At 38.5% G+C, this 20,507-nt stretch overlaps 1 protein-coding gene across 7 annotated transcripts in view; it reads right to left on the bottom strand.

The window, feature by feature from the left end:
* Nucleotides 1–2,436: 2,436 nt before the first annotated feature.
* Nucleotides 2,437–20,507, bottom strand: part of traf3ip1 (TNF receptor-associated factor 3 interacting protein 1) — a 30,768-nt gene continuing 12,697 nt past the window's right edge. For 3 of the 7 annotated variants that reach the window (XM_082174696.1, XM_082174700.1, XM_082174701.1), the window contains 8 exons: nt 19,109–19,129; nt 17,917–18,001; nt 17,289–17,378; nt 15,892–16,021; nt 15,761–15,797; nt 15,552–15,625; nt 5,829–6,052; nt 2,437–3,855 (listed from right to left, as the gene is read on the bottom strand). In XM_082174696.1, the coding sequence (XP_082030822.1) occupies nt 3,690–3,855; nt 5,829–6,052; nt 15,552–15,625; nt 15,761–15,797; nt 15,892–16,021; nt 17,289–17,378; nt 17,917–18,001; nt 19,109–19,129 (827 nt within the window). In that variant the 3' untranslated portion in view covers nt 2,437–3,689. The remainder of the gene's footprint in view (nt 3,856–5,828; nt 6,053–15,551; nt 15,626–15,760; nt 15,798–15,891; nt 16,022–17,288; nt 17,379–17,916; nt 18,002–19,108; nt 19,130–20,507) is intronic. The other 4 variants (XM_082174698.1, XM_082174702.1, XM_082174697.1 and 1 more) reach the window with 3 other exon arrangements.

Here is a 20,507-nt window from a genome sequence, read left to right as displayed (position 1 = left end):
ATAGTTTTGCCACATTTTTATTTTATTTTATTTTTTAGAAAATCTGAGCCTTGCCTGTGCAAAATTTGCTTACACAATAACTGTAGCCATTGGATTGCTATGAAGTTGCCAATGTGTTCTGGGTGGTTTTAGCTTGTTGCTTTGCCATTGCTAGGGTTTTTGGGTGATTTTCAGCATGTAGCTATGTGGCTAAGGTGTTCTTAGTGTTTTTTAGGATTGAAATGTGGTTGCTTGTGTAAAACCTCCAGTTCTACTTGCACTGCTCCGAGCAGGATTCAAAACCAACGTTTCCCAGCATGGAAGACGGACATGCTAACAAGGCCGCAGTCTCTAGCATCAGTCGCTAGTGTGCCTCTTGAGGCCAGGGGAGTGAGGGTTACCTGCACAGCTCTCACTAGCTGGCTTCTGTTACACTCATCCCCCTAAACTCACTCCCATCCGGGTCACGGCACCAATGTAACCCCTCCGGTTCTACTTGCACCGCTCTGAGCGGGATTCGAAGCAGCACAAGGATGCTAAAGACCACAGTCTCTAGCATCAGTTGCTAGCGCACCTCTTGAGGCCAGGGGAGTGAGATTTACATGCACAGTTCTTACTAGCTGACCTTCGTTACACATGGCCATTGTTAAAATTTTCTGGGTGGTTTTTAGATCAGGCTCAGTTTTTTATCTGTTTTATGGTCCGCCAAGTCAAAACATTTGAGTAATCACTTAGAAAAGTAACATCACCTCTTCTTAACACAGCGCACAATGTGAGGAATCATGTCACTCTGTAGCATAAACTGTGCAGGACGAGTTACATGCTGAAGTTTAATATTTATGGTTTGTGGTTTTGTTTGAATCCCTAACACTAAATATGAGCAATCGTAATAATGTATTGAGGTTTACTTTTCAGAAAAATTTTTTTTATCTTTGATAATAGCATTTTAATGACAGACTGGCTCTTCCTGGAGGTCATACACTAAAGCATTTTCTTTGCTGGTTACGGTGCATTTAGTAACTTTTGACCAAAAGTAAAATAAAAAAGGAATTATTTCTATAGAGCATTTAATGGAGGAAACCGAAGAACACAAGTTCCACCTGTTCACCGGTCTTCTTGCTGAAGCGGCACAATCATTTCTGACAGTCCCAAGGACCCTCCGGCTGGTGTTTTCTCCAGGGCCCACAGCAGGAGAACACTCGGACAAAAGAGCACGTGGCCTGTTCACTCTGACCTAATCCAAACGTTTGCTCAGTGATCTCAGGCAGGTGCCCAGGTTTTCAAGGGCCTCCAAATCCTGATCTTAAATGCCCCAGCCAACTGTTACTCAACAGACGATCGAGTGCTCCCGCTGTATGTGCGTGTGAGCCTGCGGTGCAGCTGTTTCAAGCTCCGCCAGAGTAAAAATCAAAACTGATGTGCTGATACAGGCTTTTAAAATGTTATTCAGTGTTTTCGCTATGTCCCACCGGGTCAGCTTTCCAAAGCGTGGTGTGTGACACGTTAAACACGTCCAGGCCTTTTTGTGAACTCGTCAAAAACATTCACTTGGCATGTTTATCGCAGCTCTGAAATGCAATTGAAAACGGTCATTAAAATGTTGCAATGTTTACTTAAAGATGACGTGTGTAATTCTTGTGTCACTGGCACCATCAAACAGAAAGAATTGGAAAAATAATGATTGTTCAGAATAGAACACTACTATAATTGCAGAACATCGACGTATACTGCGAGGCATTGCTTCCCACAATGCAATGCGTTTGAGTGACCTTTTTACAATGTGATGAATACAATTTATTCAGCAATTTTAATCAATTAAATTGATCAAAACTGACATAAAATACATTTGTAATGTTCCAAAATGTTGTTCATCAAAGAACCCTGAAACAAATGCATTACAGTTCCCATAAAAATATGAAGCAGAATTGTTTTCAAGAATTTTTTCTTGAGCATCAAATCATCATATTAGAATGATTTCTAAAGGATCATGTGACACTGAAGACTGGTGTAATAATGATGATGAAAATTCAGCTTTGCATCACAGGAATAAATTAAATTTTAAAATATATTCAAATAGAAAATAGCTATTTGAAATTGTAATACTTTTTCAATAAAAAAATTATTAAACTTATAAAACTACTTAAATTAAAGTAGCATAATGGACTTTTAATCACATTTTAAATCGTGAAAACTTTTGAAATTGTGATATGTATATAAAATTGGATTTAAATGCAAAATATCTGCTTTTATTCTGAATAAAAACATGCAATCTCATGATATTTGAAACTTTCTCATTGCATAGTGTGTTCTGTTTAACATAACATGCTGTGCTGTATTCCTTTCCCATGCTGTGTCCTCTTAAACAACTTGCATTCCTGTTTGGCACCAACAAAGCACAAACATGACATTTTCCAAACTGTATGCACTGTAAATCTGTCACAATTCACACTTTTAACAGAAATGTAACTGTTTATTAGACTTCACTACAAAATTAATATTCATTTGTGAACTATGATACAAACAACATATACACAAAATGTACAGCAAAAAGTATGGATGTGGTAAAAATCGTTTACAGTGTATATGGTCGGCTCTTTTACAAAGTAATTGATAATTTATTGACGTTTAAGTTGATTTTAATAAATAGCAAACAGTATTTTGTGACATAGTGTTCAGCTGATAATACTGACGTAGTGTATAATCTGTATATTAAAGTTTGCCGTTGCATGGTCACCACAGTATCCATAAAGTGTGACATGTTGTGCTCGACCAGCTGATCAACTTCGACAGATCCGACCTGTTATTGCTTCATCTAACACAGTTTTGCACACACTTCTATATCAAAATAGAAATTTTCAATGCAATAATTGCTTCATGGATCTCAGATTGCAGTAGAAAACTCTCAAAAGCCCTCTAAAAAGTGTTTCAGCAAGTTTTTAAGTTTTTTTAAATGACATATCAGTTGAACATTTTCCATTATTTATATGAATTTGAAATTACACAAGTACATTTGATCAGGGTACATTTCTTGACTTACACGATGAATTGACTTAAAACACATTCATGCCATCTCATCTCATTTCTTAAAACTTACATTAAGCTACTTGAGAGGTGTTTAATGTGTACAGGTAAATGATGTGCTGTATGACGGTCTGATTGGTCAAAGTGCAGAGGTGCGTGTGTAGTGTGTCTCTAATTTTTGGCAATTCTAAAGGTCATCTTTATTGCTTACTAAATTATATATGTGTGTGTGAACTGTGTCTATGCACACATACGGTATACATACAAATATATAATCATATATCATTGCCAATTATAATAATATATCATCATTGCCAAGGTTCTCTTGTGAGACAAAAGCCTGTCAGTCTGAATGGAAAATAAAAATAAAAATACAATTATCGAGTCAGTCTGCTTTCCCAAGAGAATATGGAGATCATTTAAAAAAAATACAGGACACATCACTATGGTGACCACACATTTATCTCTCAAGTAAGTGACAAGTGCAAATCTACTGCAGACGTGCGAGTGTGGACCACCGCAAACAGATCCTGGGTCTTACAGAAGGCACCTTACTTGAAGGGGGTTTGAGGAGGGCGATTCCTGACCTTCTGAAGTCTCTCCAGTGCCGGCTCAAAGACATCAGGTCTATTAACAGGAGCTCTCACCACTGCTCAGTGCTTCAGCTATCATTTGGGATGTGTTGATATTCATGTTTGTGAGGAGAAGCTGATGCTGGATACCATCTTCTGGATCTTCTCCTCGTTCTTCAGGATGTTGGACTTGACTGCGCAGATCTTGTCCTGCTGGTCTTTGATTAACTGCTCCAGTTCAGCGAGCTCGGACTTCAGAGGTTCCACAACGGTGTCCGTGATTCTGAGACATAGACAGAGAAACGGTTTAACACAGAAGAACGAGACTATCAAAGGGTTTGGATATCTCAATCATGATAAAGATTGAGATGCAGTGATTGAGAGTTATTATAGCTGATCCTGACGATAATTATTTGTACGTAATGGCCGGTAACCAATAGGGTGGCCAATTTTGAAACAAACAAACAAATAATAATAATGTGATTGTTAACATTTATTAAAAATAAATAAATAAATAAATTATATATATATATATATATATATATATATATATATATATATAGAGAGAGAGAGAGAGAGAGAGAGAGAGAATCAGAGGAAGCGAGTGGCCATTAAAAAAAGTATATATATATATTGTATATATATGTATATACACACTCACCTAAAGGATTATTAGGAACACCATACTAATACTGTGTTTGACCCCCTTTCGCCTTCAGAACTGCCTTAATTCTACGTGGCATTGATTCAACAAGGCGCTGAAAGCATTCTTTAGAAATGTTGGCCCAAATTGATAGGATAGCACCTTGCAGTTGATGGAGATTTGTGGGATGCACATCCAGGGCACGAAGCTCCCGTTCCACCACATCCCAAAGATGCTCTATTGGGTTGAGATCTGGTGACTGTGGGGGCCATTTTAGGACAGTGAACTCATTGTCATGTTCAAGAAACCAATTTGAAATGATTCAAGCTTTGTGACATGGTGCATTATCCTGCTGGAAGTAGCCATCAGAGGATGGGTACATGGTGGTCATAAAGGGATGGACATGGTCAGAAACAATGCTCAGGTAGGCCGTGGCATTTAAACGATGCCCAACTGGCACTAAAGGGCCTAAAGTGTGCCAAGAAAACATCCCCCACACCATTACACCACCACCACCAGCCTGCACAGTGGTAACAAGGCATGATGGATCCATGTTCTCATTCTGTTTACGCCAAATTCTGACTCTACCATCTGAATGTCTCAACAGAAATCGAGACTCATCAGACCAGGCAACATTTATCCAGTCTTCAACTGTCCAATTTTGGTGAGCTCGTGCAAATTGTAGCCTCTTTTTCCAATTTGTAGTGGAGATGAGTGGTACCCGGTGGGGTCTTCTGCTGTTGTAGCCCATCCGCCTCAAGGTTATGCGTGTTGTGGCTTCACAAATGCTTTGCTGCATACCTCGGTTGTAACGAGTGGTTATTTCAGTCAAAGTTGCTCTTCTATCAGCTTGAATCAGTCGGCCCATTCTCCTCTGACCTCTAGCATCAACAAGGCATTTTCGCCCACAGGACTGCCGCATACTGGATGTTTTTCCCTTTTCACACCATTCTTTGTAAACCCTAGAAATGGTTGTGCGTGAAAATCCCAGTAACTGAGCAGATTGTGAAATACTCAGACCAGCCCGTCTGGCACCAACAACCATGCCACGCTCAAAATTGCTTAAATCACCTTTCTTTCCCATTCTGACATTCAGTTTGGAGTTCAGGAGATTGTCTTGACCAGGACCACACCCCTAAATGCATTGAAGCAACTGCCATGTGATTGGTTGATTAGATAATTGCATTAATGAGAAATTGAACAGGTGTTCCTAATAATCCTTTAGGTGAGTGTGTATATATATATATATATATATATATATATATATATATATATATATATATATATTAATAGCCACTCAAAAAAAATATTTAAAAAAATAAAATAAAATAAATACAAAATATGCTAAAATTGTAAAGTAAATTGTAAAGTAAAAAAAACAAAACATTTATTGAACAAAATTGTTTAATAAATATAATCAAAGTCAAAATGGACTGCATTGGCTTTTAGCTCAACATGAAATAAATTTTAAGTCCACTCCTGTGCATGAGGAGCATTTATTTGAATGACAACTGAGATTCTGCTTATGCAGAGCGTTCCAAATCAATCACTTTAGTTAGGATGCTGCTAACGTAGACAACAAGGCAGTTCACTGAGCTAATATGAATGTGCACCTTTGTTCCTGTAACAGAGCCTGTGCGTTCTCCTTGTTCTCTTTGCGCCAAGTCTGCAATTCATTCTGCATGGAGTCCATATCCTCCTGAATGTAGTCCATGATTTTGCCCAGGGGCAGAGCGCTACGGCACACCGTCTGTATGGACGAACGCAAGCGCTCAATCTCCTTCGCCACCAGTTCTCGTTCTTTCTTACGAGACACCTCCGACACCAGCGTCCGATCCTGCTGAGAGAGAGACGGAACCACAGGAAACAGATCAACAATAGCCGTCTCAAAACAATGTCACACCTCCTGACTTTCTACTGAAATCTCAATGACATGCATTTCACTTTAATCCGTTGTCAACATGCACATCACCATAGTGATGTGTAGGACGACATATAACACAAGACGACAATTAACTTTTGTATAAATGGCTTTGCATTTGGATGAGCGTCATATACTTGCCCTCATGTCATTCCAAACCTGTATGACCTTTTTTCTTCTATAGAACTCAAAAGAAGATATTTTTTAAAATGTCTCTGTGCTTTCTGTTCATACAATGAAAGTAACTTGGTTTCCGATGTTTTGAACCCCATTGACCTTCATTGTATGGACACAAACAGTCGAAATGTTCTTCACAAAATAATTTTATGCTCCACAAATGAAATACAGGTTTGGAATGACATGAGGGTGAATGAATGATGACGAAATGTGCATTTGTGGGTGAACTGTCCCTTTAAGAGTTGAGTCGTCTGGGCTGTTAATGGCCACTCGCTTCCTCTGATTCTCAAGCGACTGTGTAAATTAAGCTTACAGCTGAAAAATGACTAGTGGGAAGTCACTCCCACGAGGGAGCACTTCAGATGTATGCTGTAGATGAATGAGGTTAGAGGAAATCTATACCTACCAACAATATACTTTTGGGGGGGAAAAGCACCAGGGAGAAGTCTGCATTTAGTGGGTTTTCAATGTCAAGGCTACAAATGTTTAGAATTTCAAGGCAGGAATTATACAAACCTTGCAATGTATATAAAGATCAAAACGAAAGAGACATGGGATCCATAATGTGAGTGAGTGGTTACTGAAGGCCTCCTCTGTATGCGGTGTGGTTGGGGGGTCCTGGTGTGCCCCAGTCACCCTTCAGCCAAGCACAAGAAGGCCCCCCTGGCACACGGGGCCCGTGTCTATTTACTCAGCTGGGGCCACAGGCTGTGTGTGGCACTAGGCCAAACAGGCTTTACTCTTACTGCCTCCGTCCCACTCAGACACACACACACCCTCATGCAAGGCATGACTTTGTTTATTTTAGTAACAGGCAATGGCAGCGAAGTTATTTTACAACAGTATTTGGTAACAACTACTTCACATTTACCTTGTTTCAAGCTGAACTGCTCAAGCAATTCATGCCATTATGGCCACAAACACTAACATCTTCCTTTCTAAGGCAGAACATGTCAAACCTGAGCTTCATGACAATACAATTACCAGAAAATTCCTTATCAAAATAGACAAGAGCATTACATGAACTCTTCAAAAGGTGAGATAGATATATATTTGCAATGATTTTTCTGGCAATATATAACTAAGCAATATTGTAAATATCTTGCTGATTTTAACTAACTTTTTATCTGGCAATTAAGCGTCATTACACCAGTTTCACAATCCCTCTCTCTCTCTCTCTCTCTCTCGATTTGTGAGTATGAGAGTGTTAAGACAGGTGGTTTAATAACATCTGTGACTTAAACTTCAGAAGCCAAAATGGTGTTAGTGTGGTAAGTCTTATGCAATTCAATGGATCAATTCATAACCCTATAATCAATATATAATCTATGTTTTCTCTCTCTCACACACACACACACACACACACACACACACACACACACACACACACACACACACACACACACACACACACACACACACACACACATAATTTGGTTTAAAATTATTCATATTATTGTATAAATTTCAAATAATTCAAATAGACCAATGTAATATAAATAAAATTATCAGATAGTACTAGATAGATAAACAGTGGGTCAAACGCTATTAAGATTTGAAATCTGAAAATATTTTCATAAAGAGCCGGTCTCTAATCATCCAAGTTTTGAAACCAAAAGTTTATTGTTAAAACTTAACAGAGTCCGGTAACTATATTGCAAACACTTCAAAGGTTAACTATGTTTCTTTTCTCTAGGACTCGTAACAAACGTCTGAGAAGAAAGACTAAATTCATTTCCCCCCCCCTCTCTCTCTCTCTCTGTGGTTTACAAGTGCGTTCAGATTGAAATGTCTAATAGTTGTCTGCAATGTGGGTGGTTTCTCTGGCCCTTAAACACCCCCTCTACACAAACACCGGCGAGCACATTCGGCTCACTGTTCGTGGAGCGCGAAGGCCAGGCCAGATTCGCTCTGTTTGCCGTCCTCCTGCACCTCACCCCTCAGTCGAAAAGAAAAGAAAAACTCAGGCTTTCTGTCTCAGAGGACATAAATCAATCGTTTATAGGGGCTCTCGTTTTCCCCTCTCTTCAGTCGGACCCAAGAAAAATATTTGTTTTGCGCGAGGCAGCTGAGGACAGGTTTTCCCATTATCTCGAACAGTGACACAAGCGGGACGTGGAGTCGGTGTGCCTGGGTCAGGTGGCTTCCAGAGACGCTGATGCATTGGGCCGAAGCCTCTTGCTTTGGGATGCCTCATTACCCCGCTATGTGGATCTAAGCCTTCAGCTGCAAGCCCAATTTGCTTAATGAAGCAATGCATGCAAAATGCATGATTAATAGAGTGCTAATGAAAAACTACAAAATAAAGCAGAGCAGCACTCTTCAAATGAGAGCTCTGGCAAAGAAAATCACAGAATTGCAATCCTCCTGAGAATGATGAACTTGAGAAGCATTCACTTTGCTGCGTCACGGTTCTGTGGATCTGAAACTTTGAGTTCAAACGCGATTCATGAGATAAACTGGGCTTGCAAATGAGAACAGTTTTTTTTTCTGTTAGGACAAGTATGACAAACTTTAAAAATGAAGCGAGTAATTTATTCGCCACTAGCAGCATCAAACAGAAATGGGGGGAAACAATGACAAACACTCCCCTCGTCTATCACTGTTTGGACAGACATGCAGTTCCGTCCCCAAAACTGCAGTTTATTTTGCTACTTCTAGTGTCAAAAACTTTATCTTCAAGATGTGAACATTTGCATTGGGGTGGGCGATATAAGCAAACATTTATAATTAACAAATACGCACATTTTTCTTAAACCGTTCAAAAAAAAAAATCGATTTAGATTTTTTTAAATATTTTTTTATAAGTTATGAGTTTAGTGTGAGGAGCATTTTCTTCAGTTAAAGTACTTAAAGACAGAACAGGCACAGACAGGTAGGCATGTAAACATGACAGCCAAACTTAGTGGAGGATCAGTTCCACACAACCAGTCACAAATTAAGAACATTTTCACAAGTACACAAAAATTGCTTCATTTTGAAACGGACATCAGTGAAAGTAAGGATAACTAGCAGTTCGGTGAGAGTCAGATGTTTGCGTAAATGCTCTGATGAATTCAGTGAGTTATTTGTCAGACTGATTCAAAACAGTAACTTGAGTGAAAACAATCATTAAAAAAAGTCATTTGTTAGTGAATCGGACTACACTGGCATTTTGTTTGTTTTTGTGTGCAGCTCGTGAGGACAGGACAACTTAATAGAAGGACGTGCACAGTCTTTATCACTACGTATTCAGAATGCAAAATGGCATTCACTAATCTGGTAAACATGATTTTTTTTATACTGGTGCCGAACCCTCATTGCAGCAAACACTGACATAACTGCAATAGAAACGATACACAAAATATGTATACCGGTTAACATATTTCTACCAGTTTCTCGTTTTACCCTGTATAACGCTCACCCCTAGTTTGCATTAAAGCTACACTGTGTAATTTTTTTTGTTGATTCTTAGCAAAAAACACTTAGTTCTTTCAAAAATATGTGTGCTCATTAATGTATATTTACTTCTTTCAAGTAATAAAGTATTCTCGTAAGTTTATAATCTGCCATTGAAAGTACATACGGGTGAGGGGTTCGAATGCCGGTCGCCATGTTGCCCCTCCATCTTGAAACTACATTAGCCAAAGAGGGACATACCTGTAAATTCAAGCTTTGCCTTTCGCGCTTTACACTCAGTGACACAGAGACGAATGCGAGGGGGAGATTACTCGCGACTGCCGGCAGATTTGAAAGATTGCTGATGGAGGATCACGCCTATTTTCGAGGACATGTAGCAGAGTCGCCAAGGAAGCGAAAGAGAGAATTAAAACGTCAACGCGACAGGCAAATCAGCAAGACCAAAGTCAATACTGGAGTAACTTTTCCCAGATGGAAAGAGCTCATGAGGAGCAAAGATTTTAAAACGGACACCGAAGTTGCCTGCTTTCTTCTCGGCAGGTAATTCAGCCTATTTGTGTAAATTCGAAGTTTTATAGTTGCTTGTCTAACCATAGCATGGTTGTGCATAACGCCAGAACGACCTCTAGTATAACTTGCGTTACTTTTCCTCACGTCAATGGTGAAAAAGTATTGTTTACCTTGTAACATAAATCTGTGCTGCGACGGATCACAGGTGATAGTTTTAAAGGCGCAATTGGACGAAGTCGAACTGGAAGCCATGTTAATCTTGGAATAATACGGCCACCGTAGGAGTTAAAACGCCCTCGAAATTGAAAGGAACAGAAACTAATATTCACTGGGTAGTCATATACAATTTCACCGCTAGATGGGGGAAAATATCACACAGTGTAGCTTTAAGAAAGTTTTCAGATTAGTTTTCAGGAGGGGAGGTATGATCAGGAATGATCGATCCAAAAAATTTCTACTTTTTGATTGGTTACAATAGCATTTTGGGTTGTACGTTGCATTCTGATTGGCAAAAGTCAATGTATTGGCTGTACACTTTAACATATTTCACTTATAGATCAGAACTTCTTTAATTTGCTTTCTTAAAAAATGTCTCTTGGGATGCTAAAAAACAATGAGATGCTGTTGCATTTCTTTTGAGTATGCATAAGCAGTTAAAATGACCAAAATGCATTATTCTTTACAGAGGATTTTATTTAAACTACACAGTGAAAGAGTTTAACATGGACAGTGGCTTCAATGGTAAAGTCCTTTTTAGACAGCTTGCTACTGGTATATTGCTCCATGGTGGGTCCAACAAGGACTCAAAGGGGAAAGATTAATTGTTTAGCAATGTTTAGGGGTTTCCTCCTTGGGGAAAACATGGGCCCCGTCCAGCAACATCATAAAAATAGCTGGGATGAAGTGAAGTGCAGAGAGGCGGAGTGGTATACACAGGATGGAAGGGTCAGTTCGTCCCCGTGGGGGTCACCGCTGAGATCACCATCCTGCACTTGCGTGCTAAGCAGAACACCACAGAACCACAGTGTATGACAGTTCGACTTATGAGAACCAGAGAGTGGAAAGACTGAAATGATAGGCTAAAATGCAACCAATTATGCAATCAGACGTCAGAGACTTGAATCGTGGTATTTCAACGTAACCTTTGGATCATTCCACGGGGATGTCAATCGTCTCTCGATGAGGGCAAAACGTTGAGGAACGCCACAAGAGTCATTTACTTTACATATCCAACAAAAAAGGCAGATGTTTACAAAGACACAGGCTTGAAGGGATGACTATTTATTTTCTTGCCCGTTCGGCAGAGCACAAGCTGGTGTGGTGTTCACTCAACAGCCATCCATTTGTGTGCCATGGGGTTTATTTATACATTGCAAACCTTCATCAGGCTAATTTGATTGCGCAAAAGAGGGGAAAGGGAAGAGGGAAAAAAAAATGCTTATGAAAACGCAGCTGCTGTCAGGGGCCAATACTCTCAAAACAAAAAAGACGCCCTACAAGAAGTATCTTACAATAATATACACGTGATCTGGAAGGTCACAACAGAGGTCAGCTGCAAAATGTACGGCAAATTCTTCAGCAAAACGCACCGTGATAGGAAATGGCCCATCATAATATTGCATCCGGCCTGTTGCTTCAGTCAAATTAAAAATATTACGTCTAGCAGATCTTGATAAATGAAGTTCTGTCGACCCCGGCGAGGTAAATCTCCACTTACGAAGCGGAACGGAAAGCTCAAGCTAATAAAGCCACGGAATGAGTCATTGGCTCTGTTTCACCTTCGGAATTACTAATAGTCAAAACTCTAAATTCTAAGGTCATTCCGAAGACATTAAGTCATCCGTACTTGATGTGGGGATCACCGTAAACTCAAAATCATGGAGAGATCTGAGAGCGAAAGCTCATATTTGTGAAGTGATTTATGAGCGCTGTAACTTCAAACCTGTTGAGGAGGATAAGGAAGCTCAATATTTACATTTTTAACCCTGGATGCTACACCGTGATTACAGGAGAGCAGCCGCTTTATTGCGTTGACCTTCAGCCCCCTTTCAAGTCAGGAAGGAAGTCATTACAGGTTTCTTTTTCATACAGCTGACTAGACAAGGAGAGGTGCGGAGTGCCAGTTTAACATGTACTACCTCAAAAACGCACGCCCATTTCATGCCCCGCAATTAAGACAAAGAATTTAGAAAGCTGATGAGGCTAAATTAAGTCAATTAGGGGGAGCGCGCCATGCAGCGCTCAGGTTCCAGCCCGGAGTTGGCCTGCGTCTGATGGGGGGAAATCTAATTTAATTATTTGGGATTGAAAGGAAATCCAGTCTGATTGTTTTGAAATCAAGAACACAGGAGGGAGAAGCGCTCGCTGTAAGGGCCAGCTGGGAGCAGCTTACTGTGTGCGGTTGAGTTTGAACACCAAACCAGATCTCGCCGGCGGCAAAGCACACAGAGCTCACGTCTGTTCATTGAGGACTGGAACCAAATGAATTAAATGAAACTTTTGTGATAATTTACTTACCCTCATGTCTTTCCAAATCTGTAAAAGTTGAAGAATGTATTGACCACTCTTTTTCATGCAAGGAAAGGTAATGGGAACTCCAGTTCAGGTTTGACATCAAAGTCTTAATTTACTTTCATAACATGGAGAAGAAAAACCAAAATCATTTTTAAATATACGAATTTCAATGTAGCTTTTGAATTAATATGAGGTTATAAAAACAGCGTATACACTACTGTTCAAAAGTGTGGGGTCAGTAAGAATTTATAATGTTTCTGAAAGGAACATCTTATGCTCACTGTATAAAAAATACAGTAAAAATAGTCATATTGTGAAATATTATTACAATTTCAAACAAATTATATAAAAAAATTATATATATATATATATATATAATGTTATGTGTTCCATTGATGGCAGAGCTGAATTTTTCAGCAGAAACAAGATATCAATGTTGAAAACAGTTGTGCTGCTTATTTTTGTGGAAACAAAAACTGAATTTAAAGTGAATAGAAAGTTCAAAAGAACAGCGTTTATTTGAAATAGAAATCTTTTGTAACATTATAAATATCTTTACTGTCCCTTTTAATCGATTTTATGCACCATTGCTGAATAGAAGTGTTCACATTTCTTTTAGAGAAAAAATAACTAGGCAAACTTTTGAATGACAATGAATGTAAGCTGAAAAAGAAATAAAAAAAAGGTTTTATTATAGCAAAAGTTTGTATTCTTTCGTCCTCGAAAAGAATCATCCAATTAAAGAACCAGAATTAAAGAATTATTAAAGAACCAGAACTGTTGTATGAAATCTGAAACAGAGCCAAAATTCCTTACAATTCCCAACATCTCTATTTGTCCCTACTGCCAACTCACATGTGACTAAGGTGGGAAGTCAGGGTGAAGGGGTGAGGGTTCTGCATGAAGGCCATCACCAAACGTTGCATCCATCAGGGCCTACAGCCAGTGACGGACAGATAGACCGGAGCGTACATTCCGGCAAGTGTGGACCACCCAGGACAGACCACCCTTTCCACCAGGGCACGGACAGGATGACTTCAACACTCAATTCACATTGTTCCCATCTTCCCTGGCTCACAAACCGCCCAAAGAAGGGGTGTGCGATATCACGATTTTAGATTGTGAACGATTAATGTCTCCACGATCTGCCTTTGAAGAGAGATCACATTCAAGCACATTCAATCAGATGCAGTTCTGGCATCACCGTCCCAACAAACTGTACAACGCGACGTAAATTCACATCACGTTTAGTAAGGCAGTGGAAGGGCATTGCAGTTCTTCACCATCATGAAAGTTTATTATTTGCATGCCTTTTAAAGCCTTGCCAGTTAAACTTTTTATTCGCACACTCGAAGCGCACACACACTAAAAGCCTGTCACACAGCGCGCGAATACTGAAGCGTTCTTCCGCATCTTACTGCGCTTAAAGTCCCCCTGTAGTCAATAATTTTATCCCTTAAAACTCATATTTGATCACCAAAATTACACATTTAAATGCTTTTTTTCCCCTGAAATTGTTTTTCTTCATGCCTTAAAATTGCTTGAATGTAACTACCCCCTTGCCTCATTTAGTAAACACGGTTCTATGACTATGCAAATTAGCTCCGCCTCCACTCACACCAGCTCAGAGGATCACACGTTGACGTGATTGGTTACAAGGCAGTTTGTGTCGTCAGAAACACCAGCGATTTCAAACTGCATTTTTGAGCCTGTCTTTGGTTCACTGCAGTTTTAAGGAGAAAATACTCAGCAATGGTGTTGACTTATGAATTTGCACATGGTTTGTCTTAAAGCATATTAAATACACCACATAGACATTTGAACATTAAAAACTTGATTTTCACCAAAGGGGGACTTTAAACTCAAATTCACTAAAGGTTTACATAAATACAGTCATTTATATCTTAAGTAAATGCGTGTCAGTAGTTTATTAGATCTGTGCATTAGTTCTTAAAGTGGTCTTATGGTAGCCTAATAAGTAATCTCATACTGTATTTGTCCTATTATTTGTAATTTTCACCTTTGTTCTTATTTTTAATAATTTCATTATTATTTATTTGTATAAGACAAAACATTTTGGCTGCACTGCTCAGTGTCTTACAAATAGTCTTAAAATACAACATGAAAAAAAATCGTGGTATGTTATTTTTGCAATATCAACCACCCCTAGCCCAAAGCAAGCTAAACATTTGGAAAGACATTGATGAAGAACCACTTTAGATTGGCAATGAATTTTTTTACTTGTCCTGAAAAATCTTTCCACAAATTTTATGGCTAGAACAAACAGTTTTAACCTTAAAACAAATCACAAGCAAGCTTATAAAAAGTCACCAGCACAGCCTGGTTGGTTCTCAATCTGTAATGGAGTAACCAAACCCAACAAAATTCACAAACAAACAGGCCACAATTGTTAACAATGTTAACCACAAAAATATCTAAACAGCAAGTACGGAGCCATCATGCTTATTTTACTCTAATTATTTAAGCTCGGTGGAACAGAATAACACTTCAGTGCCTCTGAGGGACTGCAATTACATTTCTCCACTCCATTTGCAAAGTTGCTTTCTTTAGTAAACTGACAGTGCACTGGGTCAGGCTTTGGAAATAAAAAGAGAGACAGACACATCCCTGAAGTATTGTTTAGAGCACAAAAAAATGCTTATTCCCTTGATGAAGAGATTTTGAAATGCATTTACTCATGTTACTGGAATTTTGTTGTAAAAAAAACAACAAAACATGGACAGTGTAAGATGGAATAGCACCGCCACCTAGTGGTACTAACGGGAACAACCAGGAGCTTAAAACAATGTCATACCTGTTCTTTTGACTTTGTGGATGGAGATGATTCATAGTCTTTTTTTGTCTCCAGGATTTTTTTCACAAGCCCACCTATGAACAAATAAAAACCATTCAATCGTTTATGATTTTCGCATATATATTTGTTTCTCAAGTGTGTCTTTAAAGGGTTAATTCACAACAATCATCATTTTTGAATTTTTATTTGTATTATTGGACATGGCTTACCATGTTTGTCATCCCCTTGCAGTTCAAGTGAATTACGCTGTAATAAAAAAAGTAAAAAAGTAAATTAAGTCTGAATCATGCTGATTTTTTACTGAAATACTACATGCATATAGAGAGTCTGCCTTCACTACCTCCATTTCCGGTATGTCAGGGGGAGGCGGAACTGCCTCCACTACAAAATGCCCATCTTCCTCATCCTCATCTTCAGAGAGCTTCTTGTCATCCAAAATGACCGTTGCGGGGGTCTTGCCACTGCTCAGCCTGAGAAAACCCAGTCATGCTTAAATTCAACTTCTTTTTATTTTATTTTTTATAAACACTGATGTCTTTTTATCAAACACTACTGTTCAAAGGTTTGGGATCAGTTTTTTTTATCATTTTATTTTGTAAGGATGCAGCAAAGTGAACGTAAACTCATTTACAATGTAACAAAAGATTTTCTCTATTTCTTTTTCAAATAAATGCTGTTCTTTCAAACTTCGTTCATCAAAGAATCCTTAAATAAAAATGTTATCAGTTTCAGCAAAAACATTGAGCAAGACAAATGTTTTCAACCTTGATAGTAAAAAGAGATGTTTCTTGAGCACCAGATCATCATATTAAAATAACTTCTGAAGGACCAAGTGACACTGAAAACCTGAAGCTTATTTTCTCCTCAGAATAAAAAATAATGACCTTTCATCACACAACTCAGAATTTCTTATATATCATAATTCAGACTTTATAACTCACAATTGCGAGTTTATACCTAAAAAAAGTAAATTTCCTCAGAATTGTGAGAAACTCAGAATTGCGAGAAAACAAGTCAGAATTGTGAGATATACACTCGCAATAAAAAATGTTCTCTTTTATTCTGTGGCTGAAATAAATAAAAACTTATAAAAAAAAAAAAAAATCACCTCAAAACTTTTAAAAGGTAGCATATAACCCTATCACAAAATATTAAGAGGGTATTTCAGGTAAGAACCCCCTACCCGTGGTAAAATCAGTGTATGTATCAGTGTATGCATCACTTGTGGCTTACTTCTTTAAAGGGTTAGTTCACCCAAAAATGAAAATTCTGTCAGTAATCACTCACCTTCATGTTGTTCCAACCCCGTAAGGAACACATATTAAGTTCTCGCGCATGCGTCGTGTTGCTCTCGTGAACTCACTCAGAGGCCCACACAGAAGAACATGAATAGTTGAATAAAGTCGTTATTTTTGTGTTTTTTTGCGCACAAAAAGTATTCTCGTCGCATGATAAACTTAAGGTTGAGCCACTGTAGTCACTTGGACTATTTTAAGGATGTCTTTACTAACTTTTCTGGGCCGGCAGATATCGATTACCTAGCAGCCTATGAAGGAGTGAGACAGCTCTCAGATTTCATCAAAAATATCTTCATTTGTGTTCCGAAGATGAACAAAAGTCTTACAGGGTTGGAACAACATGAGGGTGAGTAATTACTGACAGAATTTTCATTTTTGGGTGAACTAACCCTTTAACTTGAAGTGTGAAACTGAGAGCCTGATGAGCGAGATCTCTCACCTCTCTGCTGGGGTCACATCAGCGTAGCTCTCCTGTCGCTTGACGCGGGGGGCAGCCGGTCGAGCGCTGCTGGGCCGTGGTAATCTTCTACTCACATAAACATTGCAAACAAAAGAAGAATGAATATGTTCACATTAAATACACAAGCTCTTTTTGTAAGGTACGCATGCGACTTTATGCGTGGGGAGTTTAAGTAAACGGCAAGTTCCTATATGGCTAAATGCTTACAGAAATAGTCCTGAGAACAAGAGTAATGATCTGGATGAGAGTGATACCTATCTTGTGGTTTGATCTTGCGGTACAGTGCAGTGAAAGTAGGGGATTTGCATCAGTGACTTCCACTGCCAGACAATCTCTCACGGGAACATACATGATACACTCCATTCACCCACAATCCCCTCAGCACATTATCACACTGGGTTACTTTGTTATCACTGGATGGAAATTTAGCCTTTTCTTTTCCTTTTAAATCAATACACTTATGTGATCATTAGCACTTATTAAGAAAGAAAGAAAGAAAGAAAGAAAAAAAGAAAGAAAGAAAGAAAGAAAGAAAGAAAGAAAGAAAGAAAGAAAGAAAGAAAGAAAGAAAGAAAGAAAGAAAGAAAGAAAGAAAGAAAGAACAAACCTGTGTGTTGTCTGAGGTGGCACAGAATCCGTTGCTTCTCCATTCTCAATGGGGACTGGGTTCTCTGGTGAAGTGATGTCCACTTCTGGAAGAATTTTTTTGTGGAAATTTACAGATAGGGTCAAAATTAGGGCTGTCAAAACGATTAATTGAGATTAATTGCATCTAACATAAAAGTTTGTGTTTATATATGTGTGTAAACACACACACACATACACACACACACACATTAATACAATTATTTATATATATATATATATATATATATATATATATATATGCACATATATATTTTATGAACACAAACTTTGTTAGATGAGATTAATCGATTTGACAGCACTAGTCAAAATTCTGAATTTGAATTAACAATAAGTATTTAGCTGTTTTATTTCCTTTCTATGACTATATAAATATATTTGACACATGAGCAGTTTATGATCTGGTGTTTTCTATGACTCGGAGCAGCTCGGTTTGCAGTGAAAGCTGCTCCCCACGAACTCATCTCTGCAGAAGTTTTGCATTTGAGTAGCTTATAATGTGTTTTTCAAAACGCAACATGCAGCAACCATCTTCTCAAATTTTTTATATAAGTTTTATAATACTGTAATAATAAAAACAATAATAACAATAATTTGCTGGCCAGTACTTTTCTGAAGCACTGGTCATTGGCAGATAGTGTAGTTTTTTATTTTTTAGACTTACAGTGTGAGTATGCTGTACGAGTTTGGCTGCAGCTTCACACCGTATGTTTGTTTTGGATTTGTCTTGTTTAAAAAGTATGTTTCTCAATGTTTCACACGTTCAAAATGGACTTCAACCTAATGAACTCTCGTGATTGTTTTTTGTGATTGTGGCGTGCGTCGTTTGGGCTCTGTTGCATTCGAGATGCAGTTTGACGTGGGTTGCTTGGTGTACTCACTCCATGAGGGACTAATCTGGTTACTTCATTTTTAATCTATGCACATTAAATGCATAGTCCGGAGTGGAAAATATACAAATATTTGAATGAGAAGTACTGTATAGTTTCTTGTATTTGGCCTTGTTTATGATGTATTTTTGTTTTTATTGTAAAGCTCTTTGAGCTCGGGAAAAGCGCTATATAAATGAAACGTATTATTTCTATTATTGGGTATGGCAAAAGGTTAGTTTTGAACCTTGGTAACAGGTATTCACAAAATAAAACAAAACTCACCTCCTTCGCTGTCAGTCTCATCTGTAACAGAGATACACAATTTATGATGAATATGTTTTAAACCTTGATAGTAAAAAGAGATGTTTCTTGAGCACCAGATCAGTATATTAAAATGACTTCTGAAGGACCATGTGACACTTAAGACTGGAAGCTTATTTGACCTTTCATCTCACAACTCAGAATTTCTTATATATATCTCATAATTCAGACTTTATAACTCAAAATTGCGAGTTTATACTTAAAAAAGTAAATTTCCTCAGAATTGTCGAGAAAAGGCGAATCACATAAAACATCTGGGGCCCTATCTTGCACCCAGCGCAAGTGACTTTGTACACCGACGCATGTATCATTCCTATTTTGCACCCGCGCAAAGCGGACTTTTCCCTCCACAGAAGCACGTCGGTTAACTAAGAAATAGACTTGCGCTCCCGGGGGCGGTTCAGCGCAAAGAGGAGGCGTGTTCCGGCGCAAACGTTCCTTCATGCTATTTTGCAGGTTTAGAAAACAATTGCGCCACTAACCAGGAAAAAATAGTTTAAAGTCAATGGCGCGTTGCGCATGTTATTCATATGCTATTTTAAGGGCGCATGCTTGGCCATAATCAATGTAGCGTGTGCACAACGCGCATACACTTTGATTCTCTCATCTACACAGAAGCAGCAGTTTTCATTTTTGCAAATCATACATTATTACGATAGATAGATAGATAGATAGATAGATAGATAGATAGATAGATAGATAGATAGATAGATAGATAGATAGACAATTTATTATAAAAGCATACATCTAGCTTACACATTTACCCAAATTATCATACGCCTGTTTAACCGAAGTTAATTTGGGTGGGTTTCTCCATTTCAATGTGACTTCTCTCTTTTACGGCCGTGACGAGAGCGTTGCTCTCCTTGGCTGTGAACCGCTCCTGGCGCGCGCCTGGCAAATCCGCCGTTACAATAGCAATCCGCTATGGAAAAAGCGCATCTGCTCAAAGGGAATGTGAGATGACGCTCTGATTGGTTTATTTCACGTTACGCCCAAACCACACCTATGAATAATGAAGCTACTTCAGACCAACCCATTTTAGATTTGCGCCTGGCGCAAGAGTCATTTATCCCGCCGGGAAAATAGCAACAGCGCCGAGACCCGCCCACAAAGTTACTTGCGCTTTGCGCTTTGACACTTGCGTTTCAGATCGTTAAAATAGGGCCCCTGATGTGCTGCTGTGATTTTCATAATGTTGTTAAAAATTCTAAGGCTGTGACAGTTTTAATAATCCTACATTAATAAGTTTGTTTAGACTGGGTTTGTAAATATTTGATTTCATGCGTTCAGACTCGAAACAACTAAACAGATCAAGTTGGATATGCATCAAAACGTCAATGCACTGCACATCAATAAT

The sequence above is a fragment of the Leuciscus leuciscus genome (genome assembly GCF_965113295.1).
Source record: "Leuciscus leuciscus genome assembly, chromosome: 7".
Classification (NCBI taxonomy): Eukaryota; Metazoa; Chordata; class Actinopteri; order Cypriniformes; family Leuciscidae; genus Leuciscus; species Leuciscus leuciscus.
This window is presented reverse-complemented; position numbering and strand designations above follow the sequence as displayed.